Source organism: Sciurus vulgaris, assembly GCF_902686455.1.
Source record: "Sciurus vulgaris genome assembly, chromosome: 10".
Taxonomy (NCBI): domain Eukaryota; kingdom Metazoa; phylum Chordata; class Mammalia; order Rodentia; family Sciuridae; genus Sciurus; species Sciurus vulgaris.
The window spans coordinates 122,042,517-122,059,818 of NC_136470.1; the positions used below are offsets into that span (position 1 = coordinate 122,042,517).

General features: G+C 49.9%; 1 protein-coding gene across 2 annotated transcripts in view; it reads right to left on the reverse strand.

Annotated features, from left to right (window-relative positions):
* The window catches only part of KY (kyphoscoliosis peptidase), a 47,938-nt gene that overhangs the window by 5,833 nt on the left and 24,803 nt on the right, over window positions 1-17,302 (reverse strand). For both annotated transcript variants that reach the window (XM_079101064.1, XM_079101063.1), the window contains 4 exons: window positions 13,117-13,225; window positions 11,941-12,058; window positions 3,328-3,516; window positions 1,670-1,860 (listed from right to left, as the gene is read on the reverse strand). In XM_079101064.1, the coding sequence (XP_078957190.1) occupies window positions 1,670-1,860; window positions 3,328-3,516; window positions 11,941-12,058; window positions 13,117-13,225 (607 nt within the window). The remainder of the gene's footprint in view (window positions 1-1,669; window positions 1,861-3,327; window positions 3,517-11,940; window positions 12,059-13,116; window positions 13,226-17,302) is intronic.

Consider the following 17,302-nt stretch of genomic DNA (forward strand, 5'->3'; position numbering starts at 1 on the left):
GCCTCCTGCTTCCTTCTGTCCTTCTGTGCTCTCTCTCCTCCACCTTGGGGTTCCCTTCCTTCCCTTCCTGTTTGTCCCCCTCAGTCTCCTTTCTTTTACTTCTTTCCCATCTCTTATGGTAAATTGCTACCATCAAGAAATATTTTTTTGATAGGTATCATAAATATAGAATCGAATTTTAGATGACTATAAATTAAGACTCTGGCGTTCACAATTTTATGTCTCTCTTTAAGGCAAACTCCACTCAGCGCCATTAGTTTGATGCTGTGGCCTGGTCGATTCTTTCCTGTGGCTCAATGACCCACAACAGACTGAACAGGCCTCCATCTGATGCAGGCACAGGAAACGGATTCTCAAAGTGAGCAGCCTCACACTGTTATTTTAGCAGCAGGAGCTGCCAGGCATTTGTCGCTGTCAAGAGTATGCAGGAGCTCAGCCTGCTGGTTAAGGAGAGCACTGTGAGACGGAAGGGTCAAGGCAGCCAGAGCTAACGTGGGGGCACATGGGCTTCCGGTCTGCCTCCATCGCCCTGCAGAGGGGGTGGGGCTCGGGGGCCACCCAGAGTTCACTCTGGCTGGTAGCCAATGTGAGATCAGTCCCCCTGTCCAGGGCACCCCCTGGTGGCAGTGCTTCACCAAGGTGTGGGAGGTGGGCCCAGGGCCTCTGAGTCCTGCAGGGTGCCCAGCTGCATACCCAGTCCTGGACCAGGTGCTGGACCCTCAGAGAAGCGTGAGAGACAGTCCTCTAGAGAAAGCCTTTCAAGGCCTATGACCACAGTTCTAGCTCCTCAGGTTTGGCCCTTTGTGCTCTGGAGGGTGTGAAAACATACCCTGCCATGGCCCCTCTGGGCAGGCGGGGGCAAATGTCAGCCCTGCCCAGCCATGGGGATAGCTAGATACACCGCCCCCAGCCCCAGGGAAGCTGACTGGAGAAGGCTGGATCCTGCTTCCAAAGGGAGGGGCTTCTGAGCAGGCCGGCCTGAGGCCAGTGGAGCATGCGGGGCTTGAGGGAGGAGGTTGGGGGCCTGGCTGCACCCCCTCCTCTCCTCTGCTCCCCCTGACTGCAACATGCCCATCTGACCTGTCCTCCATCTCCCACAACCCAGCACACTGGCCACCTCCCCAAGGCAACCTGCCCGGCCCTCTGTCCTGGTGGGAACTGCCTCTACCTGTCCCCAGAGAGCCCTTGACCCTGACCTCACTGGATCCAGCACTAACCCACAAATACCAGCTCTGTGGGGCCCGGACACTCTCCTGGAGCCCAGAAGAACACAGCAGGCTGGTCAGCTTCTGTTGGGCTCCTGAGCAGGTGGGCATATGTGGGCCCAGACAGTCCTGTCCTCTGGCATGTGAACTGAGGCAATCTACCCAGCAGGTCCCTCCAAGCCTGGCTCCTGTGACAGGCCAGGCTGTGTGTCCCACCCTTAGGTGCTGGGAAACCCTTAGCCTTCTGACACATCCTTTTCTTATACAAGTGTGAATGGGCTTCTGTCCCTGCCAGTGTGACCTATGGCCATATCTTGCCCTGATGGTTTCTTCTGTCTGGTGCCCACACACCATGTGCACATATGGGCTGTGGCTAGGGCCCTGCAGGGTGGGCTTCCAGCAACACAGATCAGATGACTCTGTCCCTGCTGCTGGGGCCCCGGCCAGGCCACCTGCCCCGTTACCTGTTCTGATCATGGACGTCTCTGGGTGGGCGCTCAGCATCCCCTTGTTGTAGAATTCGCTCTTGTGATACATATTGTTCTCAAACTGCCTCAGAGACTGAGGAGGTTTTAGCAGTTGCCAGTTCTTATTGTCTGGGAAGTGGTCCTCGATGAACAGTGCGGGGTGGGTGAGGAAGTAGAATTCATTGTAGCTGCAGGAAGAAGAGCTGGTCAGGAGCCAGGTAGGGGGAGTGGATCAACCACTCCCACCCAGCTCTGCAGGTAGGCGGGGCTTATGGGGGAACTTTCAGGCTTCTTTTGATTGACATACCCACAGGAGGGACCCTGCTGGCACCCTGAATGGGAAGAGGTGCCATCTCTGTTCTGCCCTGGCCACTGGAGACTCCTCAGTGGCTATTTCTGGACTCTGGAGCCAAGGCAGGGTCTCAGGCGCCTCCTAAGAGAAGACCATGCTAGAAGTCGTGACCTGCTATGAGTGGCCTAAGGTATCCAGGGGGGATAATGGCTCCCCTTTCAATGTCAAAAAGAAATTTGAAAAGTATAATGTAACCTATGGACCAGGCGCTGGCAGTAGGGACGTGGGGTGGGGAGAAGGTAAAATGCTTGAGTGTCCCCCCCGCCACGTCTGTGCTTGTGTGACAATGCAGTGGGGACTTCTACGGCTCCCTGGGGCCAGTTAGAGGGCTGGAGGCCAGTGATGGGGCCAAGAGAACAATGGGGAGGCTCATCCTGAGATGGGGGCTTCACTCCACCTCAGGAGACCAGACCAGCATTCAGAGCATCGGAGAGGACTGGGTATCTGTGAGCACATGAACCCTACGTGTAGGAGGCTGTGGGCATGTGGCTTGTGGTTTGTCAGAGTGTGGAAGGTCAGGACCGAAGCTGCAGAAACAAAAGAGAACGTTCTCATTTTTCTGAATAAAAAGGAATCTGAGCTGGATAAGGTGGTGCAAACCTGTAATCCCAGTGACTCAGGAGGCTGAGGCAGGAGGACTGCAAGTTCAAAGTCAGCCTCAGCAACTTAGCAAGACCCTGCCTCAAAATAAAAAAAAAAATAAAAAGGGCGGGGCATGTGGCTCAGTGGCTAAGCACCCCTGGGTTCAATCCCTGGTAACAAAAAATAAAAAAATAAAAAAAAAGGAATCTGAGCTGCTGATGGACATCATGATCTTTCAGGATATTGTGGGTGGCCCCGGGTAAGGCCAGGGTTGAACAGAACCCTTTAGGATAAAAACAGTCAAGTCTGCACCCCTGCCACCCTGCCTTCCTGTGACCCACAGTGAGTCTGGACTACCCACAGGACTCCCTCCAACACACCAGAGCCCTTCCTCAGTCCAGAGAAGAGCCTGGTATCTAAGGAGGCAACAGGAGAACATCCTGGCATCTACAGGTTGGTGGCAAATGCAGAGGCCCTTGGGGTTTAGGTAGAGGGAGCAGTAGGGAGCCAGAGGAGGGATTTGTCTGTGGAGGGTGAGGTCACAGAAAGGTCTGGGCCCTCACGAGTGGCCTAGAGACTGGCTCCTGTCACAGCCAGCAGCAAGGTGAGGCCAGCAGCCTCTTTCCCTCCCACCAAGCCTTCTCCACCTGCTGCCTCCTTCAAACTCATGCCTTCCTAGCCCACTGACCAGACACCCAGCAGGTCCAAGACTTGTACTCACAGGAAGGTGAATTTGGAGGTGGCCGTGTCCACCAGGCCGCTGCCCCATGTGCTGTCCAGCAGGTGCCATCTCCCCTCCAGGTACACAGCATTCCAGGCGTGATCAAACTCTCCAGAGAAGCTCTGCCCTGTCTGGTAGCCAAAGCCCTTGGAGTATCCGGGCACGGTGACACACTGTACGCCAGCGATCCTGGGGGCAGGATGGGAGTCTGAGAGGGTCTCCTGCTGGGACTGGCTCCCAAGTCTGACTGTCCATAGCCCCAGGTGGCAGGTCCTTCCTATCCCTCCTTTTCCCTGCCTCTCACACATTCCCCAATGGGCAGCCTTGAGTGCTTTTGTCTCTGGGTGTGGGGACAAAAGGACACAGTGCTGGCAGATCCTGCCAGTGCAGACTGGCTGCAGTCCCTGCTGTCCGCTCCTCCCCTGAGACTATTCAAATCACTTCTGAAATGTCTCCCCAGAGCTGGCTTGATATGATCTGCTACTAGCTCTTCAGCAGCAGAAAAATGGGGCCAAGAGTAAAGATGGTCTCAAGAATGGAACCAGGGAAATGATGAAGTCCTCGTGAGGGGGGTGAAGAGAGGCTGGAGGGTCCTTAGGAGAGGCTGGTCATGAGGGCCGGAGAAAGCTGACCCCTGCTGCCCTGGCTAACCCTTCCAAATATGTCTGCAGGCAAGCAGGTCTCTGCACGCTGGCCTAGGGAGCACTGGCCAGTCGCCAGTTCCCCTCAGGTCCGATGGAAAGGCCTTGAACATCATAGTACGTGCAATCATTCAGACTGACGGTGGGCCGCCATGTTGGCGTCCCTGGAGCTGTCTTGGAGGAGTGGGCCTGCTGAGCGCGGGCCTGAGCTTTGGGCTCTTTTTGTCAATGCACTCCCTGCTCACAGCTTAGATGGCATCGCTTTCTGGAAGCCTGGACAGTGGGGAAGGGTGTTGATCACCTCTGGAGACCACAGCAAACCAGGCATTTGGAGTTGAAACTCTTGAGGTCCAGGCCTGGGCTATGAAGACCACTTCAAGACCAAAGTGAGACCTCTGACCATCCGCCATGGCTGGCTGGCCTCCTTCCCAGGAGCCCTGCCTCCCATATTGGCTGCGAAGGGATGGACTGTGTGGATAATTCCATGGCCAGTCTGACCCAGGGGGCACTCCCTTCTGAGGCCTTTGTGTGAATTAGAAAAAGTCACTCCTTCCCCAAATGGTTTTTTTGCACTTGTAGAAAATTGTTGTAAAAAATGCCCAAATTGGGGCTGGGGAGATAGCTCAATTGGTAGAGTGCTTGCCTTGCAAGCACAAGGCCCTGAGTTCGATCCCCAGTACCGTAAAAAAAAAAAAAAAAAAAAAAAAAGCCCAAATCTATGAATTCATGGATGTGCAGTGTGCCCTTCAGATGGGGCTCCTTTGGCATCTTAGAAGCTACACAACCCTCCATATGGTGCTGATCCTGTACACCTCTCAGGAAAATGGAGTCTGTAGTTCAGGACTTCAGCCATGCCTGTTTCTGGGGGTGGCCCTCTGGGGGCCTGCCATGGACCAGCTCTGCAGTTTCAGTTGCTCTAAACAGTAGGGCCATGGGGTCTCTCGGGTAGTGGGGTGCAATGGTCATGCATTTACTCTAAGGACAAGTAGAGTTTTTCTGTGGAAACAAACATTTGATTAGAAGTTAGTAGAGTGTCAGTAATATTAAAAATTACTGATCAAGAGGTTGAGTCAGGAGGATGGTAAGTTTGAGGCCAGCCTCAGCAACAGAGTGACACCCTCAGCAGTTTAGTGAGAACCTGTCTCAAAAATGAAAAGGGACTGAGGATATAGGTCAGCGATAAAGCACCCTGAGTTCAATCCCCAGTATCCCCCAAATTATCTCTACGCATCATTTGTTGAGAGTCATGGAGGTAAAATATGGTGTCCTGAGGTGAACAGATTTTATTTTCCCTGCCCTCCATGTTACCTCATGCACATAAAATGATTATATGTTACCACATCGGCCTTAACCCTCCTCCAACTGCAGAGTTCAGGCCACTCATGCTGAGGGTCCTTAGGGGCCTGGAAGTATGGCTGCTTCTGTCCTCCACCCACAGTTTCATGAAAGGAGATCGAGGCCTCCTTACCTCTCCAGAGACCCCCATGCACATATACCAGTTGGGCCCAGCGGGAAGGATTTGGGGAGCCCTTGTGGTCACCTACTGGCAGACAGAGCCTGAGACCCTGATGGTGGGATTTTCTGCTGGAAAAGGCCAAAAAGAGGCAGGAGGTTCTGGGAGGCTGTGGGCTGAGGAGCACATGAGAGGAGAAAGAGCAGCATCCACACTTGGGGGGCAGTGACCTCATTTCTGTGCAGCACAGAGTGGAGGAGGGTGAGCTGTGCTGGAGGGGATGCTGGGCTCAGGACAGGGAGACCTGACAGCTCATTGTCTTAGGAAAAAACGTCTGCAGAGAGGGGAGGCCTGCAAGCAAAGCCAGAGGGATGGATGGGGTGGAGGGGGCCTTCTGTAGAAGACAGGGTTGGGTGAGGAGAAAAAAGAAATGCTGTAAAAAATATTTAGGGAGGTAGGTTAGTATTTCCGACATAATGATAAAACTATGATCGGTGCAACGTCTGTGTGCAGGTAGATATGTGCATGCATGGTTAACAGGGGGCAGGGGAATGAGAGAGGAAGAGAGAAGGAGGGAGAGATCCAGGGCAAAGGTCACCAGCTCTCCCGAGAATGGGATTATGGGTGATTTTAATTTACTTTTAAAAATGTCTGTATATTTTCTAAATTTTAAATAACAATTATGAGTTACTTTTAAAATTGGGAAAAATCCATAAATACTATTTAAAATAATATTCTTCAGTAAATTATTTCCCACTGTTACACAGAACATCGGTGCTTAGGAATTTCTAGCATGTTGTGGAGGGATAAGGGGAGCCTGGAAACTCGGGGTTTAGTGAATGGCTCAGTTTGCATTAAGGTGAACTGATCAGTGCAGCTCTCGGCTGATGATCAGCAGCTCTGGCTGCTGACGCTGGTCCTCTGCTCGGAGCTAGCTGGGGACAGCGAAGGAGGAGGAGCATTTAGAATCCACATAATCTCTAGGTGTGGGCAGCCTGAAGTCAACCTGGGATAGGCCATGTCCCCAGCAGTGTACCCAGGGAGAGACCCACCCCACAAAGGGGTGAAGTGGAGGGAAGATCTGAAGAACCACATGGGGAGCAGCAGTGAGAGTCTCCCCAACCAGAGAAAGGGCTGGAGGAGGAAGTGAGCGGCAGGGACATCCACCTGGGCTGCTTCAAGCTGGAGGGGCAGCTGGTCACTGGGCCCAGCCAGGGAATCAGGGTTCCACTCATAACTCTGATGGTTGCCTCCAGCGTGACCTTGCCAGACTCAAGATGGGTAAAAAAGAAGGTTGACATTAAATGATCTCCAGGGGGTGATTCTCCTCTGACAGCCCAAGGAGAATCTGGGTGGGCTGGGGAATGCCTGTGGCAGAAAAAAGATGATAAAAGAGAACTCAGCTGTAAGCTATGCTTGGCTTGACTATGACCCGAGCATATTTTATTACCTGGAAAACACGTGCAAGATGAAGTGGACAGAGGAAGTTATAATGTAAAGCATTGCTAATAATCTATATTTTTCATGCAAAAGAAAGTAATCCATATGCATACAATAATGATTGCAGAACTAGTAGGAGTTTTGTGTCTAGTCTCCAGTTGCTAGTCAGAATGACCCATGGCCCTTTCCTGTCATCAAGAGACCACTAACTAGCCACAGGTGGTGGTGCACACCTACTACTGGAAGCCCAGCTATTGGAAGAACTAAGGCAGAAGGATTACAAGTTCAAGGCCAGCCTGGACAACTTAGCAAGACCTGTCTCAAAATAAAAAATAATAATAATAAAAAAAAGATCTCTTAACTGTATACACTGTGTACCAAGCACTGAAGCAGGCACCAGGGGATCACATACCATGGCACAGCATGACATGACATGACATGACATAGCACAACACAATAACATAGTAAAAAATTCCCCCAATGAGGCCAGCATATGAGCAGATCCCCAGGGAATTCACCAGAGGGGTGTTCACTGTGGCAGAAGCTGGGAGAACATGGAAGGATGGACCCAGGTCAAGAACTGTCTTCACCAGCTGCAGAGCTCAACCAGCCTCATTAGAGCTCCAAATATCACCCAAGGACATCTATTTAACCACTGTAGGCTGCAGAATCTTGGCTTTTACTTTTGACAGTCTTGACAACCTCCGATGCAGATTGTATAGCACAAGGCTGATGCTGTGGCAAGCCACGAAGGACACACACAGGCAGGATGCCCCAGCAAACTTCCAGGGGAAAGCTGCAGTCTGGTCCCCAGCAAGTGCCAGGGCTCAGTGACCCAAGCAGAGGAGCTATGAGAGCATGGGTCCCTGAGACTGCAAAGAACTAGTGGCCACTCAATATGGCCTGGTAGAGATGGAGTGAACAGTGGTGCCGGCAAACAGAAGGCAGTCATTAGCTGGGCCACCACTGGTGATCCCTAAGTCCGCTGCAGGTCTAAGAGTGCGTTATCCTTATTTTAAAAAGGTGGGTGTTCCCAGTTTAGTGTAGTGTATCCTCAGGTGTTAACTGAGCAGGTGGTGGTGGGGGCAGTCAAGATGGTGACTATCATTTTATACTGAGATGGTCCAGGACTTGCCATAGGCATCGTATGGCACTGCCAGGCTCTAGGCTGAAGGTGGGCAGACAGAGGCACCCTGCACACACTGGGCGCTGACCCACTCTGCCAGCTTGGTCATCTTTCCCAGGATGTCTGAGACAATGGGGAAAAAAGGGAGGGACGGAGGAGCCCTAGCTGGAGGTGAGGCAATGAAACAAGGTTTTCTTTTGCCATCTGGTTGAAAATAGTGTGTTTTCTGCACTCAGCAGACAAACAACCCATGGCTTATCTTTCACAATGGATGTACTTGATTTCTTTGCAAAATTAACAGCCACAATGTGTCTCAGCTATGTCCCCTCTTTCCCCTTTTCTTACACCACCCTCGTGGCCAGGTCAATAACTTCTAATCCTAATGGTCTCACTCAAAGGCAAGTAAAGCCCCCTGAGATGTCACCTCCGAGGCCTCCTCTCCAACAGGTGAGGAGTCAGTTGTTCAGACAGGGAGGCTGCCTTGCCTGGGGACACAGAGCCAGCTGGTGGCTGAAGTGAAACTGGGATGCCGTTGTCCTGAGGCACAGAGCAGGAGCCTTTCTGTTGCACCTGGCCTTTGGTAAAGCTTTGAGCTTTTGTGTCCACCTGTGAACTTGTGGGAGGCATGTAGAGTAAAATTAAAGCTGGTTTGTTACAAAGATATAATTCACCTTTATATCAAAAGGGTAGAAGGCATTTAGATGTCCCTTTCAGGGCACTTTTATGACAAAGTGAGATTTGCAATAAATCTTAAATCTATCGATCTCCTGGGGATCTGCATCTCCCAGGAGACTTAGATGGCTACTTCCTGTCTTTGGGGGCATTTGGATTTAAAAGGTGCTTTAGGACCTTGGGGACATCATGCTGACCAGAGGCAGCCATCTGAGTGTGCATGCCTCTGCCCTTGCTCTCTGTGACAGCTGGGGGACGGATGGAAAGCCAGCTGACATTTGATTGGTGATCAGCCACTCAGTCTCAAAGCCTCAGACTAGTAATAAACTCCTGGTTATCCCAAACCTCTAGAAATCTGCTATAGCTGATGGCGCTAGAGTCGTGATAACGGGGGAAGAGAATTTACTAAAGGCTGATTCAGCGGCAGGAGCCTGGGGTATTAACCTTGGCCTCTGCAAAGAAATTAGGTAGAATCAATTCAGGCTGTGGGCAGTCAAGGTGAAAGGGAAGAGATTAACACTTGACAGAGAACCAGCAAGAAACTGGACCGGCAATTACAAGCACTAGCACTACCCAAACCAAAAAACCAAACCAACAAACAATACATACACGACTTGAGAAAGACAATGAGGAAATGGATGATGCTATGAAAATCTCTGAATTCCCCACCGAATTACTTTATTAAATCAGTCTGTAATGAGGCCAACACAAGGAGGCAGAATGCACCGGGAAGAAGTAATGATGGTTATGTGGGTACAACTCTTGCTAAGAGGCCACCCTGTCAACCAACGAGCGATAAATCAGCAAGTGTGGATTGCATGTCTTTAGTTGTTAAGGAACGGGCTGATGAATTTACCAAACCTTTGGCAGTTATTTTAGAGGCAAAGGGGATTGAGAAACTGAGGCATGGCTAAATCACTGACCTTTAAAGCAAAAGTTAAAGGAATTTGGGGAATCTGTGAGCTGTTGCAGCACATCTTAGGCAGGGTGAGGAATTTCGTGCATGCCAATTGTCAGGTTGAAACTAACTTTAAGTGATGCAAAATGTTGGGATGTATTTTAATGATTGGCTGTGGGCCAAAATATGGCCACTGCTAAGCATCTGGACAGGGCTAAAAGGTGACAGTTTCACTCAAGGCAAGTGTCAATTTTCTGAGTCTATGTGGGCTGGCACAGTCTGTAGGAAAGTTCTACAGAAAAATATACTAATACTTAAGAAAGACAGGGTTTGTTTAAAAATAGCACCTCCAAAATCAGGTGAGCAAACTGCAGGTTCTCACTCAGTCCTACAGTCCTGCCAGGTAGGCAATATGGCTCCCAATATACAGATGGGAAACTGAGGCCCTGAGAGGTCCAGCGCCTTTCCCAAAGGAACAAAATGAATAGGTGGTCAAATAGGGACTGGAACTCAGGTCTTTTGGGCTTTGAATCTGGGACTCCTACAGCACACTAGAAAGCATATACTGGATAAAGAATATGACTTCTCAAAAAAATTCAGTGTTTTCAAATTTGCTAATCAGATGAAAACGATCATATTGTGAAAGATGCTAGGCATGGTGGAGCTGAAAACAGACTGATGGTTATTTTCTTGTTTTTAAAAGCGAATACACAAGTGTGCATTTCCTGTCATTCTCTAAAGACCTATTGAGGGCCAACTGTGTGAAGGATCCTGAGATGGGTGTTCGTAGGGGAGGCAGGAAGTGAGGGGACTAAAGACCCACGACGTCACGTAAGAGTTATAAAGGAGAAATGAGCTCAGCAAGGCCTAGACTCAGAATGGAGCCTGGGAGGGGATGTGACCAATCGCCAGCACTGTCATCTCTAAGCGCTGGGATTTGGAGCCACTTCATCTTTTCCCTTTTCGCTTTGTGCACTTTATAGGTCTTGTACAATGAACAATTTTTTTTTAAATTGAAAAAGTTATTAAATGAAAGCATAAAGCAACGCACGAGCTGGTGTACAAGGTATAGTGAGGACATCAAGGGAGGGGAGGGGGCTGCGGTCCCAGGGTGGGGCTTGAAAGGAATGAAAGGAACAAGGACAGCATGATGTCAAAGGGTACATGATGGGGTCAGATTTGGGAGGATTTTGGAGGACAGTGTGAGTTGTTGGTGGAATTCAGGAACCCAAGCCCAGGGGAGCCTGGGTAGGGAGGCAGGTGAGGATCCAGTTTCCTGGAGAGACATGTGAGTCGGGGGCTGGGGTGGAAGTGGGAACATGGAGGAGTGGAGAGGGCTACGCTGGAGGGGTGGCCAGGGGTGGCCAGGTGACTCTTTGCACCCTAATCTACCCTGATGTGTCAGAGGCGGGCCTTAGAAGTGAGGGAAGGGAGGAGCCGGGAGCTGGCAGGGGGTTGGAGGCCAGGTGCATGTCTATTTTATGCAGCGTCAGGGTCCGGGAGGCAGTACCGCTGGGTAATAGGTTGCATGCGGCTAGAGCACCCTATGGCCTCTGAGCCACGGTGGGGCGTCACAGCTGCCTGCTTGGGGACTGTGCGGTGAATCTCCACCTGCAGTCGCGGTGGCTGCTACCTGGGTGTGTGGGCAGGTCTGTGGAGATACTGGCAGGCATTCATTTCCTGGACGGGGCTCTCTGGAGGTCCCAGGGCTGGCTGACTGTTTCCTGTGAGGAGCCAGCAAACCTCAGAGAGGGGACACAGGAAGTCGTGGGGGTTGGCAGGGTCCTCTGAGCCTTGATCAGTCTTGAGGTCACTGGGAACCAGCACTGGCCCATGCTCCCATTCAGGCCAGTAACCTGGCCAGGTGGTCACTCCCAGATCCCTGAAAACAGTGCCCAAAGACTCCTGGAGAAGTTGCTCCTGGTTACTCAGCTTTCCAACTGACAGATCTTTTCGGGTAGAACTTTTGTTTCTCCCAAGTGAGGCCCCAGTGCCAGCCCCAAGGACAGCCTTTCATAGTCCCCTTGGTGCCAGCAGTCACCGTCCTTGTACTCCCAGGCCTGCCATTCCTTTAACCTTCAGCTGCAGGGAGTGGGAGAAGGCAGAAAAGGGCCTTTTATAACCAAATTATCTCTGTGCATTCATTTGCCATTATGTTAATGCATCAGGAAGCCCGGCAGATGGTACAAAGTCAATTATGTTGGTGTTAAAAAGGGAGAAATTGACCTTTTCAGGACTCGCTCGGATTCCAGAGCAGAGTTTGCAAACTCAGGCTTCAGGCCTGGCATGTGGGCCAAGGCACACAGTTCTTTGAAAGAAGGAGAGGGATGGGGTTGGGTGGTCAGCCTGGAGACTCCGGCCCCTTGCTGGTCACCTGTCATACCTGCACATTCTTTCAAAAAGGCCAGCATAGCCATCACAGTTGGTCTTCTGGGTCCGCAGAATGTCAGTGGGCTTGAAGGCCTGGCGGTCCTTCTCCTGGGCAGCCTCGATGTCGTACTCTGGAGGGCAGAGGAGGGGGTGGTGAGGAAACAGGGTTCAGCCTGGTGCAGAGCTGAGAGGAGGCCTCACCTCCCGCAGCACAGCCCCCATCCCAGATAGGCCAGTGTGGGGAGGGGACCAGTGGGTTGAAGGGGACCAGAAACCCAGAACTAGCCAGGCCTGGCAAATGGCACCTTTTGTACAGGCGGCAAGAGGACAAACAAGACCAAGGCAGCGAGGCACCTGGCTCTCAGGCCTCTGATGAGGGCTGTGTGCATTTGGGCCAGGGAGAAATAAATAAAGCAGTTTCTGCTGCTGCTCCTTTGAGCCCAGGCATTACTGGAGGGGTTGGGATGGGAGGAGGCAGCTCCTAGGCTCTCTGCTCAGACCTTCTGCCTGTGTCAGGTGAGTTCATCCTTAAAGCTGCCTCCAGAGGACAAAGGAAAACCCTCAGGACAGCAGGGTGGGAAGAGCTTGCTGCTGCTCCTGTCAAAAGACTAGGCATCCACCCCGATCCCGCCCCTCACCCACTTCTTTGTACATGCAGGACTCAGCGAGGGCAACGTCCCCTTGGCAGCCCCCTCTGTGACTTGGGTTGCCCTGGCAATTCCCCAGGCTGTCCTGTGGAGAGCTGGGGGCAGTGGCACAGGTCCAGGTCCCCTGAGATGGCTCTGGGAATGTTGGGGACTGGACTGAGACAAGTGGCTGAGGTCATCGGTGTGGAAGCAGGGAACAGGGAGAAGAGAGGCGGACTTCCCATCACAGGTACTCTATGAAACCTCTGGGCTGCAATGACTTCAAGTAGCTGTGACTCTCCTCCACCACTGGCCACCCTTCTTGGACATCACTTCCTGTCCTGGTTCTCATCTCTGTGGGGCAAGAGCACCAGGAAGCCAGGACCGAGGGCAGGCTGCTGCTGTGAGGGCCCTCTTGGTTAGTCTTTGGCTACTTAATTCAGCCACAGAGAGCCTTCTCCCCACCTTTAACCCGCTCTGCACATACTGGTGACTGGATGGAAACGGGGCTACAGAGAGTGGCTTCAAGGGCCCTACAGCCATTATGCCACATGTGAGCCTACCTATGTGGTGGCAGATCCAGATCCAGATGGCGCGGACCCTTTCCAGATCGCTGTGGGCTTCCTGGAGCAGGTCACTCACCAGCTCATCCAGGCCACTCTTGACTGTCACCTGGGGAGCAGGAAACGAGTGCTGTGTCAGGGCCTGGAGGAGGGCAGGGGAGGCCAGCACCTGCCTCCCGCAGCCAGTGCTGCTAGGGAAGCTGGAGCCGAGGTGCAGAGGGACAAAGACTGGTTGAGGGTACATTGCATGGAAGTGGGGGTGCCGGGCAGGGCACGGGTGCTGGGCAGCTCAATCAGCCCCAGAGCCACCATGGCTTTTCTCCAAAGATCCTGGGGCCAGACAGGGGGGCATCTGGGAGGCCGTAGCAGCTTTTAGTCATGATTAATACTTCTGAAAACCATCTATGACCTCAACCTACATCTTATCAAAATTCCAATAGTTCTTTTGGCTAAAATGGACAAGTCAATCCTCAAGATGGATCAACGACCCAAATATGAAAGCTTCATCCAGAAAACTCCTGTGGAGTTACAGGGGACTCCAAGTAGCCAAAGCCAATTGTGAAAAAAGAAAAGTAGGGTGGATGGACTCACGCTTCCCAATGTTGCCACTTACTATAAAGCTAAGCAAAGCAGTTTGGTGCTGTCATGAGAATAATACAAACCAAGGAGTGGGATATCTGGGTCAAAAGGTGGGTCCATTCCACGTTTTCTGAGGATTCTCCACACTGCTTTCCAGAGTGGCTGCACCAATTTGCAACTCCACCAGCAAATGTATGAGTGTGCCTTTTCCCCACATCCACGCCAACACTTATTATTGCTTGTGTTCTTGGTAATAGCCATTCTAATTGGAGTTAGATGAAATCTTAGAGTTGTTTCAATTTGCATTTCTCTAATTACTAGAGATGTTGAACACTTTTTCATGTATTTATTAATCACCTGTATGTCTTCTTCTTTAAAGTGTCTGTCCACTTCCTTGGCCCATTTATTGATTGGGTTCTTTGTATTTTTGGTGTAAAGTTTTGTAAGTTCTTTATAAATTTTGGAGATAAGTGCTCTATCTGAAGTGCATGTGGAAAAGATTTTCTCCCACCCTGTAGGCTCTCTTTTCACATTATTGATGAGAATCCTCAGAAAACTTGGGCCCACCTTTTGACCCAGTTATCCCACTCCTTGGTTTATACCCAAAGGACTTAAAATTAGCAAACTACAGTAACACAGCCACATCAATGTTTATAGCAGCTCAATTCACAATAGCTAGATTGTGGAACCAACCTAGATGCCCTTCAACAGATGAATGGATAAAGAAACTGGTATATATATATATATATATATATATATATATATATATATAATGGAATATTATTCAGCCATAAAGAATAATAATATTATGGCATTTGAAAATAAATGGATGGAATTGGAGAATATCATGCTAAATGAAATAAACCAATCCCAAAAAACCAAAGGCAGAATGTTTTCCCTGATAAGTGGAGGATGATATATAATGGGGATGGGGGGTGGGGAGTGAGAGAAGAATGGAGGAACTTTAGGTTATGTATAAGGAAATGAGGGGCGGGGTATGAAAAATGGTGGAATGAGATAGGCATCGTTACCCTATGTAGGTGTATGATTACACGAATGGTATGAATCTACATTGTGTACAACCACAGAAATGAAATGATGTGCCCCATTTGTGTATAATGAATCACAATGCAGTCTGTAAAAAATAAAACAATAAAAAATTAATTACAAAAAAAAGAATAATATCGATCAGTGGGATAGAACTGAGAACCCACAAATAAACTCACACAACTATGGCCAACTGTTTTTTGACAAGGGTACCAAGCTCATTCAATAGGTGAAAGAGTAATCTCTTTAACAAATGTGAACAATTGAATTTCCACACGTGAAAGAATGAACTTGGACTCCACCTGACACCATGTACAAAAATTCAACTCAAGATGGATCAATGACCCAAATATAAGAGCTTAATCCAGAAAACTCTTAGGAGAAAACCCTGGGGTTAATCTTTATGACCTTGGATTTGACAATGGAGTCCTTGATATGGCATCATAGACCCAAGCAACAGAAGAAACAGATAAGTTGGAGCTCATTAGAACTATAATTTTGTGAACATTAGAAGATATTATTAAGGGCTGGGGAGATAGCTCAGTCAGTAGAGTGCTTGCCTTACAAGCAGGAGACCCTGGGTTCGATCCCCAGTACCGCAAAAAAAAAAAAAAAAAAAAAAAAAAAAAGAAGATATTATTAGCTAGGCAAGGTGGTGCACACATGTTATCCCATGTGTGCTACTTGGGAGGCTGAGGCAGGAGGATCACAAGTAGGAGGCCAGCCTGGTCAACTTAGCAAGAAGGGCAGAGGATAGGGCTCAATGTTAGAGCACCCCTGGGTTCAATCCCTAGTATCCCTGAAAATAATAAGGGATGGCAAGATTGCAGAAGAATTGGAACCCTCACACTTTACTTTGTGAGAATGTTGCACAGAATAGCTGCTATAGACAACACCGTGGTAATGGGCCAGAAAATTAAGCAGAGAATGAACAGATGATCCATCAATTCCACTCCAAGACATTGATCCCCAAAACTGAAGACAGGGATTTGGGTTCTCATCCACCAATGTTCACTGGAGCACTAATTCATGAAAACCCAAAGATGAAAATAACAGACGCATCCATCCATAGGTAAATGCATACGTAAGATGTGACATAGGCATAGAGTGGAATATTATCTAACCATCAAAGAAGGAATTAAACTCCATACCTACTACCATATGGTGCCAAAAGGACAAGTGTTATATAATTTTTCTTAAATGAAATAGTCAGAAAAAGCAAATTCACAGGTGTAAGCAGAGGTCACCAGGGGCTGGGAGGGCGTGAAGCAGGACGGCGTGTTATGTGATGAACAGTTTCTGCTTGGAATGATGAAAAGGTTTTGAGATAGATGGTGGTGATGGTTGCACAACATGTGAATGGAATTCATGTTAGTAAATTAAAAATGAATAAAATGAAGCCAGGCACAGTGGCACACGCCTGTAAATCCCAGTCACTCGGGAGACTGAGGCAAGAGGATCCCAAGTTTGAGGCCAGTCTCAGCTACTTATTGAGGCCCTCAGCAACTCTGAGACAGCAAGAACCTGTCTCTAAATAAAAAAATAAAAAAGGGCTAGGGTTGTGTCTCAGTGGTTAAGCGCCCCTGGGTTCATTCCCTGGTAACCCCCCACCCCAAATGAATAAAATGGCAAATTTTACGTTACCTATATTTTACCATTAAAATGATAATAATTATTATGATGATGAAAGAACAAACTGTCTTTTCTTTCAGAGGCCTACAAAGGTTTGGGAAAAGCAGCCCTGACCCTGTTGAACTCTTGAGAGGGAAGAGCAGCTCCTGCCTCAGGCCTATGTACGTGGGTGTCGGAGCCTCGCCCAGCCCTGTCTTGAGGGGACTCCCTGACTTGCTTTCACCTGGAGCTGTTCCGTCACTCATGGACCCCACCCTCTGGCCACCCCCACCATGCTGGTGCTTTGACCTCGGGGAGAACTTTGGATCCCTTTTTCCTTTCTTTTCCCAGCCATCTTTTGCTTTATTTTCTTCTATGTTCAGGCCTAACTCCATGGGTTTTGACTGTCCCTCTCCCAGGGCCTAGAACAATGCCAGGCACACTGCAGGCCCACACTGCAGCCTGGAGTCCTGACTGAACCCCAGACTTCAGCTCTGGGGCACCCTCCTTCTGGCTTCCTCTGGCTCCCCGCTCTTCTGCAGCCTCAACTGGGCTCCGGGCACTGTGCTCTGAGCTTGACCAGTAGCCTGCCCCATCCCTTCAGGTGGCCATTGCCAAGTGCCCTGCCCTCCTCAGACCGTGGACCCCACCCTTCCCCCACTGGAGGCAGCCAGCCTGGCCTAGGCCTCCTATGAGGCCAGGAAGCACTTGGTTACTGACGAGGTCCTGCTCCTCTGGGTCTCCTGCCTTTGCAGGGACGTTATAATGGAAAAGAACCAAAGTAACGCCATTTTGTTCTGACCTGACTCCATTGTATGCTCACTTCTAATGTTTTCCTTTCAGCTTCCTGAAGCTGTATCTAAGTGGACGGTACAGTAGGACCTTCCCGTGTCCCTGACTATGGCCCTGACGTATAACAAAATGACTCTGAAATGTGTAATCAAAACAA